The sequence below is a fragment of the Hemicordylus capensis genome, chromosome 2 (assembly GCF_027244095.1).
Source record: "Hemicordylus capensis ecotype Gifberg chromosome 2, rHemCap1.1.pri, whole genome shotgun sequence".
In the NCBI taxonomy this organism is placed as follows: domain Eukaryota; kingdom Metazoa; phylum Chordata; class Lepidosauria; order Squamata; family Cordylidae; genus Hemicordylus; species Hemicordylus capensis.
Window position 1 is genome coordinate 331404562 of NC_069658.1, and position 27337 is coordinate 331431898.

Genomic DNA, 27337 nt, shown 5'->3' on the forward strand with positions numbered 1-27337 from the left:
TAATCCCCTGAAATCCCACACCAAACAGCTCCATTGGTTTACTGCTTCTGAATTATCCAAGGCCTGCTGTTACGGTTTTCCTTCACTGGGAAATCTCTCTGACACCCAGGATACATGTCTCATTGGCTGCATGGTTGACACCACACGCCTGCTTGCTTGTGGTTGGCCCCCACAATTAGGGTTGCCAACTCTAATTGAAGCCATTTCTGGGGATCTCCCCACCCCACCCCACCCCACCCCACTATTTTTCACAATATCAAGCCATTCAGATCTCCAGGACTGCTTCTGATTATCATCTGGAGATGGATGCCAATTCCCAGAGACTCCGGGCCAGTCCTGGAGGGTTGGCCATACCTTCTCTACAGTGCATCAGCCACATATGAAAGCACCAGACACCATGCTGGCATCAACAGCCTTGATGGAAGTGAAGTGCTGGCAGGTGCAGTAACCATATGATTACTGGGCAACCCAGCTGCGGGGTGGCATATTTGCATGCCACCAAGGCAGAGTGGGAACCAACCACAGGGGAGTCATTTTGCAGCAGCATCCGTACAACAGAGGTCACTTCACATCTGTGAAGAAGTCACAGTAGGACTTCACACTCCTGCATAATTAGCTCCGGAAATCTCACTCAAGGGGTCCAATTTCTGAATGAGAAGGAGCTAGTCCCCGTAAGGTGCCTGTCAAGGAGGAGTGTGACCCACCCAGAATAGCACTAGGCAAGATCAGATGCCTAATTTCTAAGAAGAGAGATGCCAGGGCTGAAGCCTGCTGGGAAAACATGCCACATGCCCCAGAAATTATGCATTTTACTCTTCAGTGTGTGGGGCTAGGCCCTGATTACTCAGCTGGGAGGGAGATGCACTCTGCACATGTTCAGAGATGCTTTTCTCAGCTATTGTCTTCACAGGATTCAGCTCTAGCTTTGAAAACTGTTCTTGGGGCTAAACCTTGGCAAAAATTGAGTCCAGGCTAGATCCCATGTTTTGGAACAATACTCTGAATTTATTGTTCTGCCTAGTTCATTCCTTATCCAGAATGAGTTGATTCTCCTCTATCCTGATTTTCAGGGTTTTTAGCTGTTTAATTGCTTTTATTGTGTTTTAATAGTTTGATTTTAATTGTTAACTTGTTTTAATTGTTTTAATTGTGCTGTAAACCGCCCTGAGCCATTTTGGAAGGGTGGTATATAAAGCGAATGAATGAATGAATCTCCCTCCCTCCCTCCCTCCCTCCCTCCCAGGCATTACCTGGGGATGTTGCAACCTTGTCCATTTCAACAACATCAGGAATCAGCCTGCCTCCCTAGATCTCCCCACACACCACTGGGAAAGGTTGGGAGCGCTTCCCGCAGCCAGTGCTGCTCTCCTGTGGGGTAGAACACTCTCTGCAGCCAGGCACTAGGTTGGGGAAGCCAAGCTGAGTTGCACTCACAAGGCTGAAGTTGGTTCCTGGTTCCCAGCCTCCTGTTGTACATGCAATAAATGGTAGGGCCAAGTGCTGATTAAGTCAGTGATTGTTATAAATGAATTTGTCAGTGGTGGTTTTGCATCACAATGGAATTTAGCTAATTAAGTATTTCAGCTGATAACACTTCTCTCATTACATGCAATTAGCAAGCACTAGAGGCTGGAAAGATCTATGCTGTTCCCCTCTCCAGCCACCAAGCTTTTCCTCGGGGTTGGGCTACAACCCCACTCCCCCACCCCCGGCGCAACACACACACACACACACACACACAGAGACACACAGATGGAGGTAGCATTCAGCACTCCCTCCCTGGGACTTTTCCCTGAGCATGATCAGATGGATCCCACCCCATGGCCCAATGCCAAAGCAAAAATGCTTACAGTGAACAAGCATTGCTAGAAGTTCATACAGAGGGGAACATCTCTCTCTCTCTCTCTCTCTCTCTCTCTCTCTCTCTCTCTCTCTCATATGCTCCTTAGTAGCTACTTGCTTGGAAGTTGTTGCACACCCTAGGAAGCTTGGCCCCACACAATCACCCCAAGCTTTAGGCCTCATCACTAGATCATGGAAGAACACTCAGATGGAAAACCCACTCATGTGCCCTATGCCATGTGGCAGCCAGTAGCAGTGGATTCACTTTGGATGGGAATCTAGCAGAGACAGCTGAGGCATGCATTCCAGTTTGATCCCACCTGTCCATCATATGTATATGCCCAATGAGGAGCCATGCTTCTTGCTTCCTATCCAGCCACAGTGGCCAATAGTGGGGGGTGATAGGAACTGTAGTCCAACACTTGCAGGAGAGCCAAAGAGGTGCCACCCTGTCTACACTCAGGGGCATAGCAAGGTTGGCGTGGGCCCAAAGACAAGATTTTAAAATGCACCCCCCCCCCCACTGAAGCTCAGCTCATGAAGAAATCTTAAATGAGGCTGAATAGTGGTAACAAAAAGCATATATATATATATATATATATATATATATATATATATATATATGTGTGTGTGTGTGTGTGTGTGTGTGTGTGTGTGTGCGCGCCACAATAGAACATCATCCTAAATTATTTTTTTAAAGGTTTTGTAAATTGTGAACAATGCAAGTCATTTAATGCTACGAGAGAAAGACATGCTGTTCTGGTAGCTCCAGGTCTTAACACTCACATTAATTTTGGAGGATGAATACAACTGAAGGAAGCCCGGGAGGGTGCGTGGCTGGGGGAGTCAGTCATGTGACTTGCCTCGGGGGGGGCCAAGGCAGTGGGCCCCCAGACAACTGCCTCCCCTTGCCCTATTATAGTTACACCCCTGTCTACACTAACAGGCAGCAGCTCTCCAAGGTTTCCAGGGAGAGTCTTCCCCAGACCTACCTGGAGATGCTACAAATGGAATCTGAGACCTTCTGCTTGCAAAACAGATGTTTGACCCTACAGCTCTTTCCTCAAACTCAGTTCCTCAATTGGGAATTGACAGAGGAAGTGTGACTCTGTTGGTCCTTTTGGACCTCTCGGCGGCTTTCGATACTATCGACCATAGTATCCTTCTGGAGCGTCGGAGAGGGTTGGGAGTGGGAGGCACTGCTCTGTGGTGGTTCCACTCCTACCTCTCGGGTAGGTTCCAGATGGTGTCCTTTGGAAACTGTTGTTGTTCAAAATCTGAGCTTTTGTATGGTGTCCCTCAGAGCTCTGTATTGTCTCCAATGTTGTTTAACATCTACATGAAACTGCTGGGAGAGATCATCAGGAGATTTGGTGCAGGGTGCTATCAGTATGCTGTTGAAACCCAAATCTAGTTCTCCATGCCAACATCACTGGGAGGGGGCATAACCTCCCTAAATGCCTGTCTGGAGGAGGTAATGGGTTGGATGAGGGATAACAAACTGAGACTGAATCCAGATAAGATGGAGGTACTCATTGTGCAGGGCTGAAACTCTGGAGATGAGATTGATCTGCCTGTTCTGGATGGGGTTACACTTCCATGGAAGGAACAGGTACGCAGTCTGGGGGTGCTTCTGGATCCGAGCCTCTCTCTGGTGTCCCAGGTTGAGGGGGTGGCCAGAAGCACCTTCTATCCGCTTCAGCTGATACACCAGCTGCATCCGTTTCTTGAGATAAACGACCTCAGAACCGTGGTACATATGCTGATAACCTCCAGACTGGATTACTATAACGCACTCTTTGTGGGGCTGCCCTTGTGTTTAGTCCAGAAACTACAGCCGGTTCAGAATGTGTCAGCCAGGTTGGTCTCTGGGTCATCTCGGAGAGACCATATTACCCTGTATTGAAAGAACTACACTGGCTGCCGATAAGTTTCTGTGCAAAATACAAGGTGCTGTTTATAACCTATAAAGCCCTAAACGGCTTGGGCCCTGGGTATTTAAGAGAATGTCTTCTTTGTCATGAACCCCACCGCCCATTGAGATAATCAGGAGAGGTCCGTCTGCAGTTGCCACCGACTCGTTTGGTGGCTACTCGGGGACGGGCCTGGCCCAGAGTTTTGGAATGCGCTCCCTGCTGAAATAAGAGCTTCCCCATCTCTGACAACTTTTAAAAAGTCTTTAAGGATGCACCTTTTCACCCAAGCTTTTAATTAAATATTGTTTTAACAGTTTTAGCACCGTTTTAAAATGTTGTTTTAAAATTTTAAATTGTTGTAATGTTTTAACTTTTACTATGTCATTTATTTTGTTTTAACTATTGTTTTAAGTTTTTTTGTTGTCATGTATTTTAACTAATGTTTTAGCTTTTTGTTTGTTGTTGTAAACCGCCCAGAGATGTGAGTTTTGGGTGGTATAGAAGTGTGTCAAACAAACAAACAAACAAACAAAAACAAATAAAATAAACTCTTCCCCTTTACATCTAATTTTAAATGTGGAGAGTATTCTTTTTTTAAAGAAGGAGCATAAAAGCTCTGTTCACACATTATGTTCAACACATGTACAGTCAGTGTAGAGTGTACACACATACAGATCTGTAGACACACAGCTGTCCGCATTGTATGTTCAATGCACATACAGCAGCACATTTCCTGTCTGTACCCCACATTTAAGAGAGTCTGTACCCATGTTCACTTTCTAAATGCACACACGTACATTCAATCACACAAAAACATGCACATGTGTACAGACACCTGAACTCAGGCATAATATAATATGTGAACAGGGCTTCAGTCAAGTAAGCTCTAACCTGCAATCTGAGGTGGTTGGTATGTGTGTGTGTGTGTGTGTGTGTGTGTGTGTGTGTGTGTATTTATTTATATATTTAATAAGAGATTTAATATACCGCCCAATCCACAGTCTCAGGGCGGTGTACAAAACAAGAATAGCATCTGAGATTTTTTCAAAAAGGGGGCGGGACTTAAAGGGCAAACTCCTGGCAGAAAAGAAATGTCTTCAATAAGGTTTTAAAGGTTTAAAGGGAGGAGCCAGACCGAATTGGTGGGGGGAGAGTTCCAGAATGAAGGGGCAGCAACAGAAAAAGCCCTTCCACAGGTCCTAGTGCTATGGACCTCTCTAAGACCAGGGACCAACAGAAGGGCAACTTGAGAAGATCTCACAGGACGGGACTGTTTGGGAGAGGCGGTCCTGAAGGGTTTTAAAGGTAAGAACAAGCACTTTGAATTGGACCCAGAAGCAAATAGGTAACCTGTGCAGTGACCACAGGAGAGGTGTCACACTATCAATCTTCTAGCGCCTATAAGCAGGCAGGCCACCTCATTCTGGACCAACTGAAGCTTCCAGGTTGTCTTCAAAGGCAACCCCAGGTAGAGCGCATTGATTGATTGATTGATTGATTGATTGATTAAGTGCTGTCAAGTCGGTGTCGACTCTTAGCGACCACATAGATAGATTCTCTCCAGGAGAGCCCATACAGTAATCCAAACGAAAGATGACGAGGGCATGAGTTACTGTTGCCAGGGCCTCCCAGTCGAGTCCATATCGTCTATTCACAGGTCGACCACCACACTGATAATTAGGCACAAGTCTTAACCCATATGCCATGTATCAAATTGGTACCAGCCACCCAATAGGATTCAGGAGAGGCAGCATGGAAAAGGGTTCACTGTTTCAGTAGCTTGAAGGAAGAGGGCCATGAGCAAACGCCCAAAACATGGGGGGGTGGGGGGTGAGGAGAGGGATAGGATTCAAGCTGGTGCTTCAGTATTTCAATTTATTATATGAATATTGCCTTAGTAACTTGACCATCATTGCTGAGTCCTGGTCCTTAGCAGAATGGGTGAAGCAGGAATGGCTCTGTGAAGCACTGGGCACCAGGGATGAAGAGACCACAACCTATAAGCCCCCATTTTTCGCAACCCCTCTTCCAGATGAACCAAATCACCTCTTGCATTTTGCTGGGGTGGGGTATACCGCGGTGCCTGGCTGCCCAGCAGAGATCCAGAGCTTGCTTCTGCCCTGACAGTGAGAACTGAACACAGCACCCCAGTTGGCACTGACTGAATACATTAAAGCGGCTTCTTAAAAGACCAGCCTGCAGCCACCGTGGGTAACACCAGCTTGTCGTGGAAAGGGCAAGGGGCTAATTGGGGAAGGGGCAGCCGGACTCAAAGAGGCTTGGCACAGAAGCTGTTAACAGCTCCCTCTCACACACAGGCATGGGGGGGGAGGGCCTACTGGGCATTCCGTTCTTCTGCCTCTCTGTGCCTTCCCCCTTGTTACCACAATTGCTCATTATAGGGAGGCCACCCTTGCTAATTGCTGATCTGCACCATGCATCCTGCCTTGAGAGACCCACTTATAGCCCTGATTAATGGCAGATGCTTCCCAGTCGTCAGGCACCAGCCCTGCTGCCGTGGCAACCACTCACCTCAGCAACCGCTTGCCACAGCCACTTCCACCTGTCCTAGATTTAGGGGCAGCAGCGGAGATGAAGACGGGAGATGGAGCCTGGTGTTGAATTTGGGGCGGGGAGGGGAGGGGGGAGGCGCCCAGCTGAAGACCGAGGGGCATGAAGAAGAAAGACAGCTGGTGAGGGGAGCAGCTGCCTGTTGGGGCTGGGGGGTACTAGTACGGTTGAAGGGGGAACGGAGACTCTGGGTAGGACGGGCTACTCCACAGATGGTTCCCACCGTGCCCCTCAACCCTCCTGGGCCACACTACAGGAGCTGCTCCAGCAGGGAGCGTGATGGCTGTGTCTCTGGGAGGCCAAGCAAATCCTCTGCCTCTTCTTTAATTGCAGCTGAGGATCAAATGCGTGGATTCAATAATGTTCCTGCTGGAGCCTCAAGGTCACCCTGAGCCCTGGTCCCTCCAGCTGCAGAGTGGAGAGGAGGAGGAGGAGACAGGAGCCTTGTGGGGGTGCTGCAGTCAGAGGCAGCCTTTGAAGGCTCCCTCCCGCCACCCACCTACCCAGCCACCCCCACACAAACACACAGAGTGCCCAGTGGTGGGACCCTTGCCTTGCCCCACATGTGGAAGAATACATGGGGAGGGGGCAATTGACTCGGCCTGTTTCATGCTGCATCTCTCTGTGTCCATAGAGTCAAATGATATTTGAGACAACAGAAAGTGCCCTACCCACTCAGAGGAACATTGGCTCCCTAGATGTGTGTGATGATAATTGTCCTATCCCCAAGAAGTTATCTCCCAGGCGTTCCACAGGCAGGTCATCTTCCAGATACTCACACTTCCCCCCCTCACACTCCTTGTTCCCTGGCTTGCTTAATAAACTCACCTATGGGGAAATGGGGCAGTTATGCAGCTGACAGATTTGTGGAGCAGGCCCAATTGGCACTTTCTCCAGCTTCTTATTTCTCCCAGCCCACAATCCTGTAAACCACAGTGAATGTCGTGACAAAAACCAGGTAAAAATAGTCTTTGTGGTTGGGGGACACATCAAGCTCTTCTGCATCTCTGACCTGGGTATGGCCAGCAACGGGCCCAGCATTCCGGCCTATTGTTCCTTCGCCATGCCAGAGCAGAAGCCAGCTGCCCTCTTTGAAGGTCATTTTCACATATGCAATGTGTTTGCACTTGTCTCTTCTGCAATTCAGATGTAATGCCTACTTGGCTGGAATATACATTCATTTTCTAAAAGGCCTCTCTTTCACTTTCCATCCTGCATAAAGAAAGAACATCCACGCAAATAGCACAAGAATGGCTTTTAGTGTCATGTGTGTCAGCCCCCTAAAGTCTGAGCGGAGAGCCCCATGACAGGTTAGTCCAGAATTGTCCAGTAGGGGTCTCCTTGTATCATTCCTTGATGGGTCCAGCTGACTCTCCTCTCCAGCTAACTCTCCAGTAATTACAGCCATAGGGAATCTTCTGATCACACATGCACAGGCATGCACTAAGGGTGGCTCCAGTGGGACAAAGGAGGCAAGTATCCCCTCAGAAAAGTGGCTGCCCCTCCCAGCTGCCCCCCCCATTTCTGTTTCAGAAATCTAATATGTGGCACACAACTCTCCTACCCAGAAATGCACTCTACTCCTTCTGTGTCCCCCCTCCATTTTTTTCTGGTTGGGGGGGGAGAGAGAGAGAGAGAGTGAGTGAGTGAGGGAGAACTTCCTGGCCTGTACAACCTTCTCCAGCAGTCTTGTGGCCAGAGGATATCTATGAGTCTGGGTCTGTGAACGTATCCCTCAGCCTGACTCCCTCCTCCACAATGCAAATTTACTCGGCAGATGCTGGCCATGGAGAGTGTAGGGTGTGTGTGTGTGTGTGTGGAGTGTGGGTCAGCTGTGAAAGGGCTGTCAATGCGGGAAGTTCTGAAATCCCTCCTTGGTCTGTCCCCATGTGTCATTCCCAGCCCTCACTCCTGAGGCTGGCATTCCAATCCAAAGCTCAGAGCAAAATGGTCGAAACACAAGCTGCTACAGACCCCAGGCACACCTTGACACAGATTCACTGACACACACTAACCTGCCTTGCTTAACCCAAGGCAGGTTTGTATTGGCACCATCCTCCGGAGTCCCACATTCACACGCAGACTGGCAGAAGGAGGTCTAGCTGGTGAGGGAAATCTTATTGGAGCCCAGTCTAACCTGGGACTGCTGCATTTGCCGTGTCTATAGGTCCACTAGAATTGATTGAAGACTGATTGCCAGCTTGTCTGGGCAGAGGACTGCACTGCTCTCAGGCCTTCCCAAACAAAAGGCCAGGGAGTTTCAGACACAATTCACCACCTTGCAACAACCTCACCCCGCCCCTCCATTATTTAATACACACACACACCTTGGGACTAGTCATGTAATGCATAGACAACTGATGGCAGATCCTAGGTTCAGCCAGGATTAGCACTTGAAAGGGCCCTCAGGCACTAGGATCGATCCAAGCCAAGGAAAACAGAAGAGTTCAGAGCCAAACGATATGTTTAGAAACATCACATGGTACTCTCCTCCTGAGACTATACCACTTCTCAGAATGCAGGTGGAGATCATACAAATGAATCCTCCCCGCAAATCCCTGCCTATGAAAAAGTATTAATATCTGGGACAAGGACTCTAGCACAGCCAATTTCTCAATGGAACAGTGCAGAAGCAGTGCAGCTCTGAATGTCAGCTGAAAGGGGGAGAAATAATCTAGGGAGATCTGTTGCCTTCATGCCCCGCTTGTGCCACGTCTCGGAGACATCTGGCCAGCTATTGGCGGAAACAGGATGTTGGACTCGATGGAACCTTTGCCTAATCTAGCAGGGCTCTTCTTATGTGCTTATATTCTTAATTTCTTCATGATCTGGGGGTCCCTCTGGACTCACCGCTCCTGCTTGAACAGCAGGTGGAGGCCGTGGCCGGGGTGCCTTTGGCCAACTTCAGCTAGTTTGCCAGCTATGGCCTTTTCTTGACTGGCAGGCCCTGGCAACAGTAACTCATGCCTTTGTTACCTCTCGTTTGGATTACTGTAACACGCTCTACCTAGGGTTGCCTTTGAAAACGATTCAGAAGCTTCAACTAGTCCAGAATGCAGCGGCCCAACTCCTCATGGGTGGCCATAGATTTGACAGTGTCACACCTCTTTTATGGTCACTGCACTAGTTGCCTGTTTGCTTCCGGGTCCAATTTGAAGTGCTGGCTCTCACCTACAAAACCCTTATGGGCTTAGCACCTGTATCTCTCTGGGATCACTTCTCTCGGCCGGTTGTATCCCATCCTGTGAGGTCCTCTCAGTTGGCCCTTCTTAGTGGCCCAGTCCCTGGTGTAGTGCATGGTGCCTGGGCCCATAGGAGGGCCTTCTCTGTGGATACCCCTCTTCTTTGGAACACCCCTCCCCCATGCCAGATTCATTCAGCCCCCTCCTTAGTGACTTTTAAGGCCCTTCTCAAGACCTACCTTTTTCGCCAGGCTTTTGCCCTTTAATTTTTTTAAAATTATTGTTATTGTTGTTGTTCACCGCCTAGAGTCTTTGGAGGAGGTGGTATACAAGAATTTTTAAATGAATGAATGAATGAATGAATGAATTTCTATGTGCATGGAGATTTTTATACAGTTAACATTTCAACATGCAATTGCCCTCTTGCATTCTGAAGAGAAAGTTCACACTCGGAAGATGTGTGTCATTTCTGAATGTGTGAAAAGATACACTTATTGCTCAGATGCTGGTATAATGGGTTTGGGATAGAAAAACCCTGGGCTGTCCAGGTTTTTCTACCCCCCCAAAATGCATCTGAGCATATGGACAGAAACTAACACTCACTCACTCACACACTCTCTCTCCGATCATGTATGTGAACATGCACATGAATATATGTATACAGTTGAAATAATGGGTAAAATAAGAATATTTACTTATAATGAAGGATTTTTCATGAATTTCTGGTAGTCTGCTTGATGTGAACTTGGGGCCGGCGGGAAGGCATTGATGCTTTGGAAAGGGGCATCATCACCACTGCTGGAGATGATACAGCAAAGGACAACTGAAAACATTGGGGGTTTGAACGGCTTCCCTACAAAGAAAGGATAACAAGACAGAGGCTTTTTAGTTTAGGGGGAAAGATGACTAAGAGAGAACATGAAAGAGGCTGATAAAATTATGAATGATGTAAAAAGAATGAATAAGACGGGTTTCTTCCTTCCCTTCCTCACACTCAAAACTCTCAAGTTTAGGGTCATGCAATGAAACCAATTGGCAGTAGGCTCAGGGCAAATGAAAAGATATCCATATGTATTGCTTAAAATGTTCAACATATGGAATTCATGACTGTGAGATGGGGTGGTGGTTACTAGCTTAGATGGCTTTAAAAGAAGGGCCATCACACTAATGGAGGATAGGTCTATCGGTAGGTCTTCACCATGAGAACTAATCATGGAATTCCATTTCCAGAGGCAGTTTATGACTACCTGAGCCATGTTGGGAACAAACAAATCCCTATGATGCCTGGCTGTGAGTGTCTTAGGGGCACCTGGTTGCACTGGAGAAAGTGGACCTTAGGCCTGAGCCAGCAAAATAATCCTTATATTCTTATGTCCACATCTCCAGTGATGTGAAGGTCAGTTCTGGAACAGCAAAAAAAAAAATTTTTTTTAAAGGGCCACCCAACGATGGGACCTTAGCAGGTTCTGGAGAAATGCAAAAATAGAAGAATGGTTGATATACAGCCTGAAACTGGGGGGCATTAAGAAGGCCTGCAGGGAAGGAATCTGAGACTGGGATACCAGCTAATGGACTGAGGGATGCTGGCAAAGTTCTGCATCTGGGCACAGCTCAAGTCTAGGCAGACTTCCAGGGTCTCTGCTATTCTCCATGTAGGTGTTATTTACATGGACATAGCTACCTGCAGTTCTTTCAGAAGATATTAGCGTTCTTTTCCTAAATCCATCATCTCTGTCTATCCTGAACAAGGAATCCCAGGGTGTGTGAGCCACAGCCCTTGCCTACTCTTTTGGTTCTTCACAGACCTCTCTCATTTGCAGGGAACCCTGCACTCCAGCGGCCTCTCCAAATCAGAAACAAACAACAACCCTGCTATTGTTTACATCATCTTGAGGATGAAAAGCGAATCCAGCCAAGCTCCTTTTATTTTAATGGGGCTTCCCCCACAGCCTCTCTTGCATTCAAGTAGCTTATGATTCACTCCCTGGAGATGCAAACAAATCAGAGAATGAAGTATATAAGGGATTGTTATCCTAAAAGAACTGATTGTGTGAACAAACCTCTAGACAGTTGTCTCTAACTCACATAATTTAATGCTGGATGACTGGTTTGAATCTGAGTTGAATCCAACTCTTGACATATTGAATGTCTTGAGATCTAGAATTGGAAGGGGGGGGTCAGGTTTGGGTTCAAGGGCAGCAACAAAACTGGGGATGGCAAAGGCGTTCAATAGCTGCACAGGGGGCTGCAGTATACGGAGTAACACAGTATCCAAATCACCCTGATGCTGGGTGGAAGGAGGCCCAACAGCTTCATACCTACTGTAGCTGGGAGGAGAAGAGATAACCCGAATCATGGAGACCCAGCCTGGCCCCATTGTGATGCTGTGTGGGAAAGGGCAAAGAGAAGCTCCAAGGCTCTTTCGAAGCTTTTACTGCTACTGGATTGCCACTGGCTGTACATGACTGGCATATTATGCACTGGCTGTAGGGAACTTCATGCCTTGATTAACTCCAGAGTAAAGGTCACTGTGGCCAGAGCTTCTCTGGTCTGCAGCAGTTGCAGTGGGATGGAGATTATGTGGGACAGCTCCAGATAGCGGTGTGGGGGGAGGGGGATGACACTGCTGGCCCAAAGGACACAAGTGGAGAATAGCATGCCATCAGCCAAAACACCATGCAAAGTGAAGATGGAGGCCTTCCCCATACACACACCCAGTGGCAACCACATGCTGCTGCGGAATATTTGTGTGTGACTCTTGCAGCCATGTGGGCAGAGCTGATCAGGTGAGTCTTTCCCACCTGTCCACCACTCTACAGGAGGGTTCCAATAATGGAGGAAAGACTCCATGATTGTGATATATTTGCATACACATCACAACAGTGTGGGATTCCGCCACAGAGAAGAGCCCCCACCCCACCCCGCTCTCTCGCTTCCTGTAGTGCTGGAGTTCTCAGGAGTTGGCATTAGATTGTGTGCTGTATGCTGGGAGACCCAAACAGTGGCATCAGCTGTGTCCATTGTGAGTTTCTGCATAACCTGGGCCAGAGTTTTTAATTCAAACATTGTTTTGCCAGAATAACACATCTCCTAGGAATGTTTGTTCTTAGAAACTAGTTCAGTTTTGTTTGGTTTGGGGTTTTTTTTTAGTTCTGCTTCACATTAATGATCTTTCTCAAGGAGAGAGAGAGAGAGAGAGAGAGAGAGAGAGAGAGAGAGAGAGAGAGAGAGAGAGAGACTAATCCTTTTGTCTCTGTCCTGCTTCTTCTGTATGCTATTGGGGAAAGATGCTTGATGCATCTGACCCCAGCCTGAACCAGTAAAAATGAAACAAAGGCTCAGCACAAGTTACCCAGCTGATACCCTCCCAAAGTCACCAGGGCAGCATATGGTATTCACGCTGCTTGGAACATGGGGATAAGGAGAGATCTCACATATTCCTTGTTCTGCCATAAGGAGCTACTGCATTGTGGAAAGGAGCTTTATTGTAACGAGCAACGGTGAATCTGGCAATTCTTTAGCTAGATTGTTCCAATGGTTCCCTCTCTCTTTCTCTCTCTTTCTCTCTCTTTTGTGCTAAAAGGGTACAGCTTATCTCTACCTAATTTCTTGTCTGAATTTGTCTGCCTTCAGCTTTCAGCCAGGGGCTCTCGTTCTGCCTTTGTCTGCTGCATTAAAGAGCCGTCTGCCGTCAGAAACCTCTTTCCGTACCATGTAGGTACTTAGAGATTGTGATCAAGTCACCCTTTACCCTTCTCTTGGAGAGACTAAACAGATCGAACTGCTTTGGTAAGGCAGGGCTCCCAGCCCTCGAGTCATTCTTACAGTTTCTCCTTACCTTCTCTGATTTATCAACACATTTTCCCCAAAACACATTTCTGCAGCATAAGCACAGCTGCGGATGCAATTTTTAGCAATGGTCTCTTTGCGATACATACAAAGGTACCACCACACTACTTCTCCCTGTTGTGATGACCCCTGCTCATTTAAAGGAATGTTTACAAGACAATATAAAGCTAACCCTTCATGCACTTTAAATAGATTTAGCCACTCTATAATCAGGATGTTTGAAGAGTGGTAAAAGGGTATTCTCCTCCTCTCCCGCTTCTCTCCCAAAGCATGTTCCAAGAATTGAATGGTGATTGTAATACCTGTTGATGAGTTTTAAGAACACTCAGGGGGGATGGATGGGAATCCCTAATCTTAACATGTTTTAGCCACTGTAATTATGTAAGCAAGAGAATGACATGTTAAGTCATCTTGCAGATACACACACATAACAGTGAGTTGGGTGGTGATTCTAAACCATGCTGGCAGATATGATTTTGTAAAGCCCAAGTGGTGTATGCCCAGGGTATTTAAAGGTCTGTCTACTCTGCATGATCCTGCTCAGTCTTTGAGATCTGCTGAGGAGGGTATCAGTTGGGTAGCTTGTGCTGAGTCTTTGTTTCATTTTTACTGGTTCGTGCTGGGGTCAGATGCATCAAGCATCTTTCCTCAATAGCACACAGAAGAACCAGGACGGAGACAAAAGGATTAGTCTCTTTCTCTCCCCTTGAACCAGAAAGATCATTAATGTGAAGCAGAACTAAAAACAAACTCGTTTCTAAAACAAAACAGAACTAGTTTCTAGAAACAAACATTCCTAGGAGAAGTGCTCCGCGGTTCTTCTGGCAAAACAATGTTTGAATTTAAAACTCTGGTCCAGTTTATGCATCTGAAGTGTTGTTGGTGGATATGGGGAACAACGTTTTTTTAAGCTGTGCAAACTTGGCCTTGGAACGCCTTCCCTCGGGAGGCCCATCTAGGCCTTTCCCTCTTAAACTTTTCATAAGTTGGTGAAGATCTTGTATAGATGGGCCTTCAGGCTGATGTTGTTAATCTGACTCTACTGCTGGTTGTGATGTTTTACTCTTCTTTTAATAGAATGTTCACAATGCTTTTATGATGTTTTTGTTATTATTGCATTTAAAAACATTATTTGAAAACACTCCACTTTGGAGGTATTTAGAGGCATCTTGCCTCTGAGGCTGGAGGTGGGCTATAGCCACCAGGCTAGCAGCCATGGATAGACCTATCCTCCATGGAATTGTCTAAGCCCATTTTAAAGCCATCCAAGCTAGTGGCCATCACCACATCCCGTGGCAGAAAATTCCATAGATTAATTACACACTGTGTTAAAAAGTACTTCCTTTTGTTGGTTCCTAAAATTCCCGGCCTTCAGTGTCATGGGATGACTCCTGGTTCTAGGATTGTAAGAGAGGGAGAAAAATGTCTCACTGTCCACTCTCTCTACTCCATGCATAATGTTATAAACCTCTATCATGTTTTCCCGTAGTTGCCTCTTTTCCAAACTAAAGAACCCCAGAAGTTGTAACCTTGCCTTATAAGGAAGGTGCTCCAAGCCCCTGATCATCTTGGTTGCCCACTTCTGCATCTTGTCCAGTTCTACAATGACCTTCTTAAGATACAATGACCAGAACTGTATGCAGTACTCCAAATGTGGCTGCACCTTAGATTTGTAAAAGGGCATGATAATATTAGCATTTTAACTTTCAGTCCCCTTCCTAATGATCCCTAGCATGGAATTTGCCTCTTTCACAGCTGCCTCGCACTGAGTCAACACTCTCAATTAGCTGTCTACCATGACCCCAAGATCTCTCTCCTGTTAAGGACATAGGAAGCTGCCATATACTGAGTCAGACTATTAGTCTATCTAGCTCAGTATTGTCTTCACAGACTGGCAGCGGCTTCTCCAAGGTTGCAGGCAGGAATGTCTCTCATCCCTATCTTGGAGAAGCCAGGGAAGGAACTTGGAACCTAGATGTTCTTCCCAGAGCGGTGGCTCTATCCTCTGAGGGGAAGATCTTCCAGTGCTCACACTTCTAGTCTCCCATTCATATGCAAGCAGGTTGGACCCTGTTTAGCTAAGGGGACAAGTCATGCTTGCTACCACAAGACTAGCTCTCCAGTCACTGACAGCTCAGTTCCTATCAGTGTATTTGTGAAGTTGGGTTTTTTTGCCCCAATATCCTTGGTTCATGGATGGTTTCTACATAATACCATACATGATACATCAAGCTCATAATCACTATGATGTAATCACATGGGGTGGGGGTTGGGACATGGTGCCTAGGGCCCAGAGCTTTTCCTCTATATCTGCAACCCTTTGGGCACTTTCAGAGAAGACATTTGGTCTGGGATTGCCATAGCTTGTTCAGTCACCATTATGGAAGTTCACACAACATTGTCACTCATCTCTTGTTAGCCTCCACTTTCTCTGCACTTAGAACATTGCATTTATTAACAAGGAAAATCTGACTTTTTCAGAACGGCCACACAGCTGCACAATGACTGCACATGTGGACTTCTAAAAGCGCCACTGTTCCAGCTTCTTCCTTTTTGGGGTGGGGGGATGGCGGGGAGGGCACAACAGACTGCAACAGAAGCAGGAAGGTTAAAAGCTGATCCAGCTATTGTGTCCCCAAAGCATGCACTATCTGCTGCAGCATGGAAGATGCCATTCCGCTTGGGACTCATCGCAGAAACGCCATGGCAGAGTGGCACTACAACGAGCACCCCTGAAAGTGTCCTTCGTCTTCCCTCTTCAGCCCAGAATGTCCCCTCCCACACATGACCGGAAAGAAGCTTGGCTCAAATGTCCTCCTGACAACAGGACCTCCCAGTGGGAGAATGTGGTAATTTCTTTGCTCCTGCCCAGGCTGCTGGGAAGGGCATGTAGAAATTGGAGTAACAAAAGGCTGAAGGGAGATATTTTCCCTAAAGCTGCCAGATGTCCCTTAAAAATAAAGGAAGCCCATCATTACAAAGGGTTGTCCCATACTTCAGAATAAATCAAAACGACACAGGTGGGCCCTTTATTTCCAAAGATGACACCAGAGTCCCCTTTCTGTTATTTTAGTTTGTTTTGACATTTTGAGGCCTATCCTTCCCTTTGCCCATCCTGGGAAATGGGGCTTTACATTTCTTGCCAAACATGGAGAGGGGAATGGAAGGGGGCTCCTGGGCTCGTCATGAGTTCCAAGAGCCTTGTCCCAGCTCACCGCTGACATATAACAGGGCAGATCATAGTACTGGCGGCTTAATGGAGAAGCATTCCAGCAATGCACCAATGACAGGATCCAGATTCTCGCCCCTACCCACCCACCCACCCACCTACCGAGCAGCTGCCCTCCACAGGCACAGCTCAAAGACATCCTTTGCCTTCAGCTGTTGCTTCACAATGCTCTAGTCCACTGTGAGATTTTCAATCAGATCCTCCATGGGCCATGTACACGCTTCCCAGGCCACACCACTTACAATCAGGATCAATGCAGAGTAGTTTCCCCACAAAGCACCCTCTAAACACCCTTCCCCTTCACCGGCCTATCAAACAATCAGGGCAGTTAAAGAGAGGCAACTGGGTGGTTTTGTGCAGGAACACTTTTTCATCTATAAATAAAACTCTTTACTAACTTTATTTGCAGGCTACAGAACCAAACTGTTTATTTCTTGAATAATATTGAGCAGAAACTGAAAAGAACTAGAAAGAAAGAAAGAAAGAAAGAAAGAAAGAAAGAAAGAAAGAAAGAAAGAAAGAAAGAGGGGACCTAGCTCCCATCTATCTATAATAATAAGAGACTTAAAACTGACACCCACAGTGGTCAGATGACTACAGGTAGACCCTTTCAGTCATGCATGAGGATGGTGGGGATTTTCAATCCATACTAGAGATTGTGTAGGGAACATCCACAAGCAAGGGATCACAGTTATCTTGGATTAATGTACAAGAGAATAATACCGTCTATCATGTGTTGTTTGTGATAGGGTCCCCCAGCCCCATGAGAACCCTTTGTTCACTGCTCAGAACTAGGAAGGGTGTCTAGCACTGAGATGGGAGAGAGTCACAGATCTGAACTAAAGAATATTAGCAGCAAGGAGCCCACAAGGGAGAGGGGAAAAATAAGATACAAGATTTGCGGCGGGGTGGGGGGGAGGAGAGGTGTTGGCAAAAACAGAGCTAAGGGAGCAGGACAGAAGGGCAGTTATGATACCCCAAGGGAGGTAGATGGGGGGGGGGAGTCAGGCTTGCCGAGAGCTGGAATGAAGGGAAATGAGTCAGTTTTGCAAAGCTTGTTTCAGCTCTGTGCCGGGGCCCCAAGGCTGCTGTTGTTGCTGGCACTGTGGCTCCCTTATTCTCCAGATCCAGAATCACACAATCATTTGGTGGGGAGGGGGGATGCAATTGGCCTGGGCTCCTGTGGATTTGGAACAATGAGGAATATGCTGGCTGCATACAGAAATTGTCCAGCCCTCCTGAGCAAATGGGTCAAACTGCCCTCGTCCATATGGACAGGCATTGTGTTCTGCCAGACCGCTTCCAGTGCAGGACCTGGAGGAAAGTGTGAGCCCAATCCACACCGCCACTAGCCACATGGAACACCCTCTCTCACCTCCAGCACTGAGGGAACATGGCCCCTGTGGGAGTCCCCTCTTGTCAGGGTGCCTCCAGGCTGGCAGACATGCCCCCTGCTTTCCCGGAGAGTTGGCGAGCTGCCTGCAAGCTGGCATGCAGATCAGTGGGAAGGGGATGAAATGAAAAGACCAACAGCATCCACTCCGGCTCCTCTCTGCTGCCAGGTCCAGGTCCTCCAGCTTCAAAGCTGCCCGTGGCATGTGCGGCTTTTAACAGGAACCCCGGGCAGCTGTACAAGAGGAGCCTTGTTTGTGCAGTTGCTGATGGTTGCTCTAGAGAGAATGCCTCTTCCTCGTTGCCAGATGTTCTCCTTCTGTACAGGACTCTCGGTGACATGCGAGAGTGTGTGGCCATGAGGGACAGGAGGCTTGTTGCCTAGAGAGGATTTGCTATTACCAGGGGCATTTACAGTTCAAATATGTGTGTGCAGTACCAATACGTCTTTTTATGTGCGTGGACATTTGTTGTGCATGCAGTAGCATGGGTCTGCATTATCTCTTGCATGTGTGAATGTGTGCGCTGCCATCAGCACATGAATGGTGTATATGTTTAATCATTATGTAGATGTGCCATCTGTGAAGACCCTTTTAATCCTGGAAAGATCCTTCAAAGCATGTGTGCATGAGTGCATGTATGTTTATGTGTGTGCATGCGTGTGTGCCTTTGGTGCATTATGACGGAGTGACTGGGGTTAGAATTTGGAAATCCTTCTCCTGGTGTGGATCTAAGCATTGCAGTTCCAAAGACACCTGTGTGCTGGTCAGTTTCTTTGGGACCCTGACGGAAAAGAGGCAGAGTCGGACAGAAAAGGCCACCACACTCCGGTTCTGTGCTCTGCTACTGACCTGCTAGTTGACCTTGGGCAAAGTCTCTAAGGCTTTGGGCCTCAGTTCGCCAGCTCTACTCTGGGAATAGGAAGCCTTGCCCTGCCTTGCAGGGATTGGGTGACTGCATTGTTTTGTTTGTTCAAGCCCCAGATGCTGCTGCGAACAGTAGATTGCATCTGAGCCTAGCCAGAAGAACCAGACTATGGTCTCTGGCTGAGCAGATGGGTGTCACTGCTGGTGAGGAACATGAAATACTTATTAGCCAGCCCCCTAACAACACCCTGTCATCCAGCTAATGCACACACTCACACACTGGCAACACCCCTTCCCACATCAGTTTTTTCCTCCTTGGCACACAGCAACTGGACACAGCCACATCACCAGGCCCTGTGCCCCCAGCACCTGTTTCACCTTGGGGACCCATCACAGACCTAGGCCGCTCAGGTTAAGCATCTGCACCCCTAACCCTCTCCTCCTCCTAGACCCTGCCCCTGCCAACAACTGGACACAGCTGTCCTCCTCCTCATAGTTGCTGAAGTCTCGCCCCAGTCATTGTGTTCCCCGGCAAAGGTTCCTGTCACCCTCCTGAGGCGAGAACAGCCACACTAGACTGGATCCTCTGTTCGAAATCCTTCAGTCACCTTGCAAAAAGAGCTGCCTGCCAAATCTGAGGAAACAGGAGGAGGACCCCAAGACGGCCCTGCCGAAGCCAAGAGAAGCTGCCTGCAGGAGGTCTGGGACGGATGGGGAGAGGGGGCGCACAGCACAGAGACAGACCCTGACGCTCGAGGGCTCAGTCGAAGGAGAGCAACAATGGGCACAACCCAAATGCAAGTTCAGGATGGAGCCCACGGAGAGGACTCCGCTCCTGCTGCACAGACCCCCTTGGTAGTGCCAGGGCAGGGGGCAGCGGGCGCAGCAGAGCCAGAGTTCCAGGTGGCGTTTAGCCCAACGGCCCGGCCCTCTACAGAGAGTAGGGGGTGCTGCCAGGCTGGAAAGTTTGGTGCCGCACTCTGTGGGGCCAAGTGCCCCCTCCTCGGTGCCAAGCCCCCTGCCACCAGCCGGCTCGGAGGCCCCCTGCTGAGCCCCGTCTCCTCTGCCACCCGCCGCAAGTCCTCTGCCAGACTCTCGTCCTCCGCTGGGCGCCGTACTCCCCGTCGAGGCTCAGCTCCGTTCCCCCCCCCCTCCTCCCGCCCATGCCAGCCGTCAAGGAAGGTACAAGAGCAGCAGAGCTCAAGAGAGTCGCTGCCGCCGCCGCCGCGGCTGCCCAAGGAGACCGACGACGCCACCGCGCGTGAAAACCGCTCTGACTCACCGCTGGGATGAAGATGGCTAGTGAGGATCGTGCCAGCCAGCAGGACATGCCACAGCCCCGTGCCCACGCGGGCACCGGCTCCGAGTTGCTGCCATAAAGCCATCCCTTGGCAGGAAGGAGGACCGCAGTGAGGACGGGACGGGACCCGAGCGGGGGTCGCGGGGGGTGGGGGGTGTTCCCAGCTGGAGGCTGCTCCGCGCTGCTGCACCCACTCAGGGTGCCTCGGGGGCACTCAGCACCCCAGCCCGCCGCGGGCTCTCAGCACGCTCCATCTGCTGCCCATGGCCGGACGGACCCGCCGCCGGGGCTCCAGGGGTGAGCGATCGCGGGGCGGGGGTGGCGGGCGGCAGGGCGGCTGGGAGGGGAGGCGGCTCGATCCGGCAGCCAGCTCTGGAGGTCCGCGCCGGGCAGCCGCATAGACCCCCTTGCCAGCAGCCGGTCGCCGCGGCGCGACTGTGCGTGTGCGGGTGTGTGTGTGTCTGTGTGTGTGTGTGTGTCTCTCTCTCTCTCTCTCCCTGCTCACTGCCAGGCAGCGCTGGGCTGGCTGCGAGCACCTTGTCCGCGGCAATGCAGAAGAGAAAGAAGAAAGAGCCAGCGAGGGGCTGCAAAACCCGGACTGGATTCCGCCACGGGAAGGGACGGAGCAACAGCTGGTTCCAGACTGACAAGCTCCTGAGAGGCAAACAAGCCCTCCGCTGGGAGGGAAAGGGAGCCGCAGCCGCCAGGCGGAGCCGCCGCACACACCTACCTGTCTTGCTTGGCTCTCGGCAGCACCGGCGGGTAGGAAAAGCCCGCCCGCGGGGACCGAGGAGGGGGCGGGCGGCGGTGTGCGTATGTTGGGGGCAAACGGGGGGGGGGGGGCCGAGTCCCAACCCGGCGGCTGTTCTGATCTCCTCGCTGACTCTGTTTATGGAGCCCCCCCCTCCGCCGCCGCCGCCAGAGTTCGCCCCCGTCACCCCCCAAGAGGCCAAGAGAAGAGGCCCACTGTCCGACCAAAAGCCCGCTCCCTCCAAGCCGGCCAGAGCAACAGGCGGCAAGCAAGCCAGGGCCGGCGGCGACCCAGGACACCCCCGATCGGCCTTCCGAGAAAGAGCCCCGAGCTCAGCCTCTCGCTCTCCGCCCGCCCCGCTCGCTGCTGCTGCGCCCCCCTCTCTAAAGTCACCCCGGGTGAGACGGAGGGGAGGGAGGGTGAGGGGGCAAGAGCCCAGCCCGCAGCGATCACCTCGTGGCCCTCGAGCCACCGCCGCTGGTGCACGACTTGAAGAGCCTGAGCCCCCCGGGGGCCCCTCCCGAGAAGCAGCAGCAGCAGCCACACGCGTTGCCCAAAGGAAAGCGCGGGGACAGAAGCAGGCAGCGGGCGGGCTGTGTGTGTGTGATGCCCCCCTGCTCTGGAAGAGTCAACCCCCCAAGACCGGCCGGTCTCCTCGCCCGCCCCGCCCCCCCCCCCCCACACCTTGCTTGGGGAGCAAGGATTCCCAAGGGGGCCGGAGCCCAGTCTGACTGCTGTCTCATCCGGACTCCAGTCCTGCGCTTGTCTGGCGCAGGGGCTGCCAATCATCGGCATTTCTGTTCTGGACAAACGTCCCCTGAGGAGCTGCCTGGGACCCCTCTGCTCTCCCGGGGCTGGCTCTGCCGCAGCAGCGGGGCGGGGAGGAGGAGAGGGAGGAGAAGGGCCGAGGGTGTGAAGGAGCCCACAGGGCACCCAACACTGCAGGAGGGGGGGGCGTGCCAGGGTCAGACAAGGAGGCTGGCCAGAGCGGGCTAGAAGAAACCTGTGCCTCTTCCAGCACACAGACACACACGCAGCAGCAGCCCGCAAGAAGAGACACAAAGAGGGGACAAAACAGGCACAGAACAATACAGGCGCACACACACACACACACAGAGACAATAGACACACAGAGCCACATGGAGAAATACACACAGAGCATGATGCACACAGGCTTGCACATAGACCAACATGAAGAACACAGAGACACAGGAGAACAAGGGAAACACAAAGACAAAGCGGCAACAAGAGCAGCAGACTCTCACACAGACTCGGGAAAACAGGAGTATTCACAGGTTGCACCCACACAACCCTCTCACACTCACAAAGCTGCACTGAGGGTGCAGTTGTGCTCACGGCTCAACACAATGTGGCATACAACCACACAGAGTGGACTCTGTGTGTGTGTGTGTGTGTGTGTGTACGCGTGCGTGTGCACACACACACACACCACATGTCCAGGAAATATGTGGGCCCATTCCTCAGGCACTCTCCTCCTTTGCTATTTCCAAGATTTCTAGAGTTTGGTGCCTGTGGAAGAGCTGTGGACACTGGGAAGGAAGGCCAGATCTCCCTATAGAAGGCCTACTTGGGAAGAGAGAGGAGCTGAACTCTCTGACAGCCAAGAGCCGTTCAATGTGGGGCTTCCGGAATTCAAGTTTTACCTACCCCTACTTTGTGAAGGTGGGAAATCCTACCCACCGTTAGCAACTCTGCAGTGTAGTGTGGCAGCCAGCTACAGCCACTAGTAATGCATTCATCCCATCATCCTACCAAGAAACAGGGCACCCCCCTCAAACCCTCCCCTCCCCAGCATTCACCCACCGATTGTTAAGGGCTTCTCAAGCAGGGTAGGACGCCTGAGAACAACCCCTAAGAAGGTGCGGGAGGAGATTTATTCAGCATTCAAAACCAGACAATTCATAACCCTAAAAGCAACATTCTCTTCTGCTTATTTACAGCGTGCATTTTCTTAACACATGTAATTCCCCTGTGGCCCAAAATGCACTGGGCTTTTTGAGCAGAATTGTCTGTTTTTGAATTTGGAATACATCTGCTCCTGCAACCCTCCTTCATAATTCTCTTGCTCTGCTGCACTTATTTGGGGAGTTTTCTCCTTGGTGGGCTGGGATGCCCATGCCCCAGGTCCTCCCTGGAGGGTGCTTTCCCCAACATGGATCCTGGCCTGACCCTGCTGCACTTGGCAGCACTGCCAAACCTCTGGCCCTCGAGGCCTCAGCATCCTGTAAAGAGCAAGCAGTCACACACACACACACACACACACACACTTTAAATGTCAGAGGGGTGATGCTATCCAAGGGGTGGGGGGAGACCCACCCTGGCAGCCATAGCCCCCAGTTGTATGAGGCACCGTCTCAGCCGTGACATCACTGCCCAGCACTGGGGTTTCCATAGAAACCCCCATTTCCAGCACACTCTGACCTGAGTTGTTGGGAGTGTGAGGGGAAGACTTGGTCTTGTGCCAGCAGGTGTTCCTCATCCCCTGGGTGGTCTTGACTGGGGGCAGGAATTTGAGGGACTGAGCAGCACCAGCGGGAATCTGAATGCACACAACTCATGCCTGCTTGTGGTCATGTTCCAGCTCTTTGGCTGCTCTCCTGCTGTTAATGAAAGATGACAGTCAATGGCCCCAAGAGTAATAGGTCCCACCCACCTCCCCACTCCTCACTGATAATTTTGGGAACAGCCTGAAAAATAGAGGGCAAGTCAACTCACTCACACACACACCAGTGCCCTGTGAAAGGGGGAACAGGCTGGCACACACTGACATGGGGGGCAGGCCTGGTGTTTGTGCAAACAGAATGCCTTAGCTCAGGCCAGGGGTTGCTTGTGCAAAACTGTCTGTAGCTGAAGGTCAGGACCTTTCAGCCTATCCCTAAGATAATAGGAACATAAGAACAGCCCTGCTGGATCAAGTACAAGGCCAGAGGCAGCGGGAGACCAGCAGCAGCTCGGGTTCAGCCCACTGCCACGGACCTAGCCCCATCCCCTGCATCAGACACGACCAATGTCAGATGCAGGGTGTGTAGATTAGCTCACAAACGGGGCCGCACGGCCCCATTTGCAAGCAGAGTCTGGCCAGCACTATGTTTGCAGCGCAGTCACTCACAAATGGTGTCACTCACAAATGGGGCCACGCAGCCCAGTTTACGAGCAAAATTTGACCAGCGCCGAATTTGCAGCATGGCCAGGAACAACTCTCCCTACCTTTAAAAGGCAAGGACAGCCGCTCTGGCCATGCTGCAAATGTAGCTCTGGCCAGATTTTGCTCGTAAACGGGGCTGCGTGGCCCCATTTGAAAGCAAAATAATGCCCCTGCGTCTGATGTCAGATGCAGAGGCGTGGCTGGGGCATGATGTGTGGCCCTTGAGGGGTGGCAGCCCAGGTTCTTCGAACCCGTTCATGCAATGGTGGCTCAAGGCCCATCTAGTCCAGCAACCGGTTTCACACAGCGGCCCACCAGATGCCTCTGGGGAGCCCAGAGGCAAGAGGTGAGGGCATGCCCTCTCTCCTGCTGTTGCTCCCCTGCAACTGGTATTGAGAGGCATCTTGCCTCTGAGGCTGGAGGTGGCCTATAGCCATCCCTACTAGGGAAGGCTTCAGCCATTATTCACTGAAACCCTTTCCTTCTTGTAGCTAGTATATGTGCACACACACACACACACACACACACACACACACACACACACACACAGTATGTCACAGAACAGGATGTGGAGTTTGACTTTCCAAGAATCTGGTTGTATGCTGGGGTAGGGGCTGCAGAATAAGATTCTAGCTCTCAGTGTGGCTGAGAAAATGAGAGCAGGCTTGCTTTTATTTTATTTATTGTTAAATGTATTTTATTTATTTGTTTATTTTTATTCTTAAATGTATATACTGCCTTTCATTAAAACAATCCCAAGGCAGATTGCTTTGGAAGCTCAGTACCCAAAGACGGGCCTTCATCGGGGTTCCCAGTGGTCAGAATGCAGTGGGCATTCTGTGCCCTAGACTTGCTGTGCTTCCCCATCGACCCTAGTCTCTGCCCCCAGATCTCTTTTGCCCTCTAGCTTGTGCCTCTAAGCTTAGTGTATTGCCAGGGGCGTAGCTATAATTGAGTGAAAAGGTTCAAAGAACACGGGCCCCAACTCCTGAGGGCCCTCCAGCTCCACCCCTCCCTATTGTCTTCATTATCTCCCTCAACTCTGGGGGGCCTTCCGGGAGAGAGGGATGAACACAGCCCCCTCTCCCCTAGCTACGCCCCCTGTGTATTGCCTCTGCCCCTCCCCACTGGCCCTTGCCAAATCGTGCCTGCCACTGGACAAAGAATTAATAGGTGCAAGAAAGAAACAAATGCTGGGAGGGCAGGATCGATCAGTCGTGTCCTTCACGTGGGTCTTTCCTGGCACAGAGTTATGGTCTCTGAGCTAGGCCTTCCTTGTGCCAGTTTGAGTGAAGGGAGTGAACTGCTGCTGTTCCGCCTCCCTTTCCCTGGAAGGGGCAGTTCCCATGACCCCCAAACCTGCTCACTCAATTTTTGTACAGTTTCCCCCCTTGTCCCCAACCACACTGACTTTCCCCTCTGGGAATTCATTCCCCAGGCCTCCCGTCTCTACACTCTTCCTGGCTCCAAAATTAAGTCCGGCCCCCAACCTTTGGGGAATGTTGCTCCGAAATTCGCCCCTGTGTGTCAAGTCCTCCCTAGGGGCTCTGAGAGGAATCCATGCAAATCATGGAGCAGGCTGGAGCCATAGCACAGCTCCTGCTGTTCGGGAACACTTTGGTGGTTGGCAAGAGAGGGACAACCGCATACTTGCTCTCCCTTGCAGGGTCTCCTCTCTAGGATATTTATTCACAGCCTCTTGGCAGCATGCAGTTGGAGACTGATTAGCCTCTTCTATTTGCATGAAGCTGATAAACAGTCCTAAAGGAGGTGGCTAGTGCCGCTTCGGGGCTTGTCTTTCCCAGCAGCACTGGCTCTGGCATGAAGGGCTCAGCTTATGCCAGTCATGTGACTGCCCATGCACGCTATGAATACAAGGGGCACAGTCAGATGCTGGCCATGGGAACATCACAGCCAAGGTGCCCTGTTAACAGTCACATTGCCCTCTCCCCGCTTGCTGTGTTTTAGGTCTTTACTGCCAGAGCCAAGAATGAGCTAGCAGAACAGATGATCCAGTGGAAAGTTGTTTCTGTAGGTGAAGTGGCAGTTCCCTGCTGTCTGTCTTCCTCTGTCATGATCCCACCAAGAAGAGAGAACCTTTAGTCACTACAGCTGCAGGAAACCCTGCCACAACAACTTCGCATTCACGTGCCTAGAAGCCTCCACGTAAGATGATGCTTGCTAGTCACCATACTCCATTTCCTCTGCCTTTATGGGGTTTCCTGCCAAATGCACAACAGGTCAGGAGTAGTGGCCTGATTTTCTGGGAACTGGGGTCTCACCATCTTCCTTCTCCTTGCCAGGGGGGCACACCTCTACCTAAGGCCAGGAAGGAAGCTCTGTCTTGCATTGCCTGCCCATATTGACTCACGCTCCCTAACTAACTCCAAGGTTGCCAGAACCTAAGGGGTATACTCGTGGGTCAAATGGGCCGTAAGCCAGAATTTGGCTTTAAAAAGCCACATCTGGCCACCTAGCTGTCCACTGGGGGGGGGAGCATCTCCTGATGGGGAGATGTGATATCATCATCTTGGGATCAGCAAGTGGTGGCCTTTGAGCCAACCATGACCCCTAAGGGCTACCATTTGACTGAAGAAAGTAAAAGGGAGCAGCAGCTGTGGCCATGGGATTTGCTGGCCTGCCCATAAGAGGAGTGCCTCACCATCCGAACTCAAAGCAGCTCTTCAGTACAGCCAAAGACTGTACTGTGCGGTACTGTTCAGTAGACCGGGAAACTAAAGGCTTTTCATGGGTGTGGTTGGGTATGGAATGTGGCGGGGGGGGGGGGGCGGGACACCAGTCTTGTGCATTTTCTATAATTTTTAGCAAGGATAACGAGATCACATAGTAGGGCAACTTCAAACGGTCAACAAGGAACTCTTAACTCCATGCAGTAAGTCACTGCCTTTCATATGAGAAACAGATTTTTCAGCAGGAGGTTACTATTTAAGAAGTTCTCCAATATACTCTCAGTGGATTGTGGGATATTAATATTAATTAGGAATCTGATTCTTAAATTTAGCAATTGCTTTGCATTTTATTTCTGTCCAGTTATCTTGCTTCTCACTAACCTCATCCTACCCTTCAGATTACCTCATAGCTTCCTTAATAAAGTTATTGATGTTGCACTATAAATCCTCCTTGAAGTGCTGCTTAGTAGACGTGCTGACTCTGGGTGCAACGACTCGATGGAAGCAGCAAATCTCAAAGGCCCTAGCCATGGAATTGGGCCCCACAGAGATGGATTCAGGAGGACTCCGCATAGAATTGCTG

At 50.2% G+C, this 27337-nt stretch overlaps 2 protein-coding genes across 4 annotated transcripts in view; one reads left to right on the forward strand and one right to left on the reverse strand.

Annotated features, from left to right (window-relative positions):
* UNC5A (unc-5 netrin receptor A) overlaps window positions 1-20682 on the reverse strand; it is a 109028-nt gene extending 88346 nt beyond the window's left edge. Inside the window, exons 1-2 of one of the 3 annotated variants that reach the window (XM_053292807.1) lie at window positions 20130-20259; window positions 10207-10364 (exon numbers count right to left, since the gene is read on the reverse strand). Coding sequence is in view for 2 of the 3 variants with exons in the window: in XM_053292805.1 (XP_053148780.1) it covers window positions 20130-20232 (103 nt within the window). In the remaining variant the exon portion in view is untranslated. Of the gene's footprint in view, window positions 1-10206; window positions 10365-20129 lie in introns of all 3 variants that reach the window. The other 2 variants (XM_053292805.1, XM_053292806.1) reach the window with 2 other exon arrangements.
* A 14-nt stretch (window positions 20683-20696) lies between these two features.
* Window positions 20697-26826, forward strand: LOC128343555 (basic salivary proline-rich protein 1-like). Its single transcript, XM_053292813.1, has 2 exons — window positions 20697-22581; window positions 26033-26826. Exon 1 carries the CDS (start codon window positions 20697-20699, stop codon window positions 21627-21629), a length of 933 nt encoding a protein of 310 aa, XP_053148788.1. The 3' UTR covers window positions 21630-22581; window positions 26033-26826.
* The last annotated feature ends 511 nt before the right edge of the window (window positions 26827-27337 follow it).

What these genes read in the sequence shown, in the direction of transcription:
- LOC128343555 (XM_053292813.1), top strand. Translation starts at nt 20,697, where the DNA reads ATGCAGAAGAGAAAGAAGAAAGAGCCAGCGAGGGGCTGCAAAACCCGG.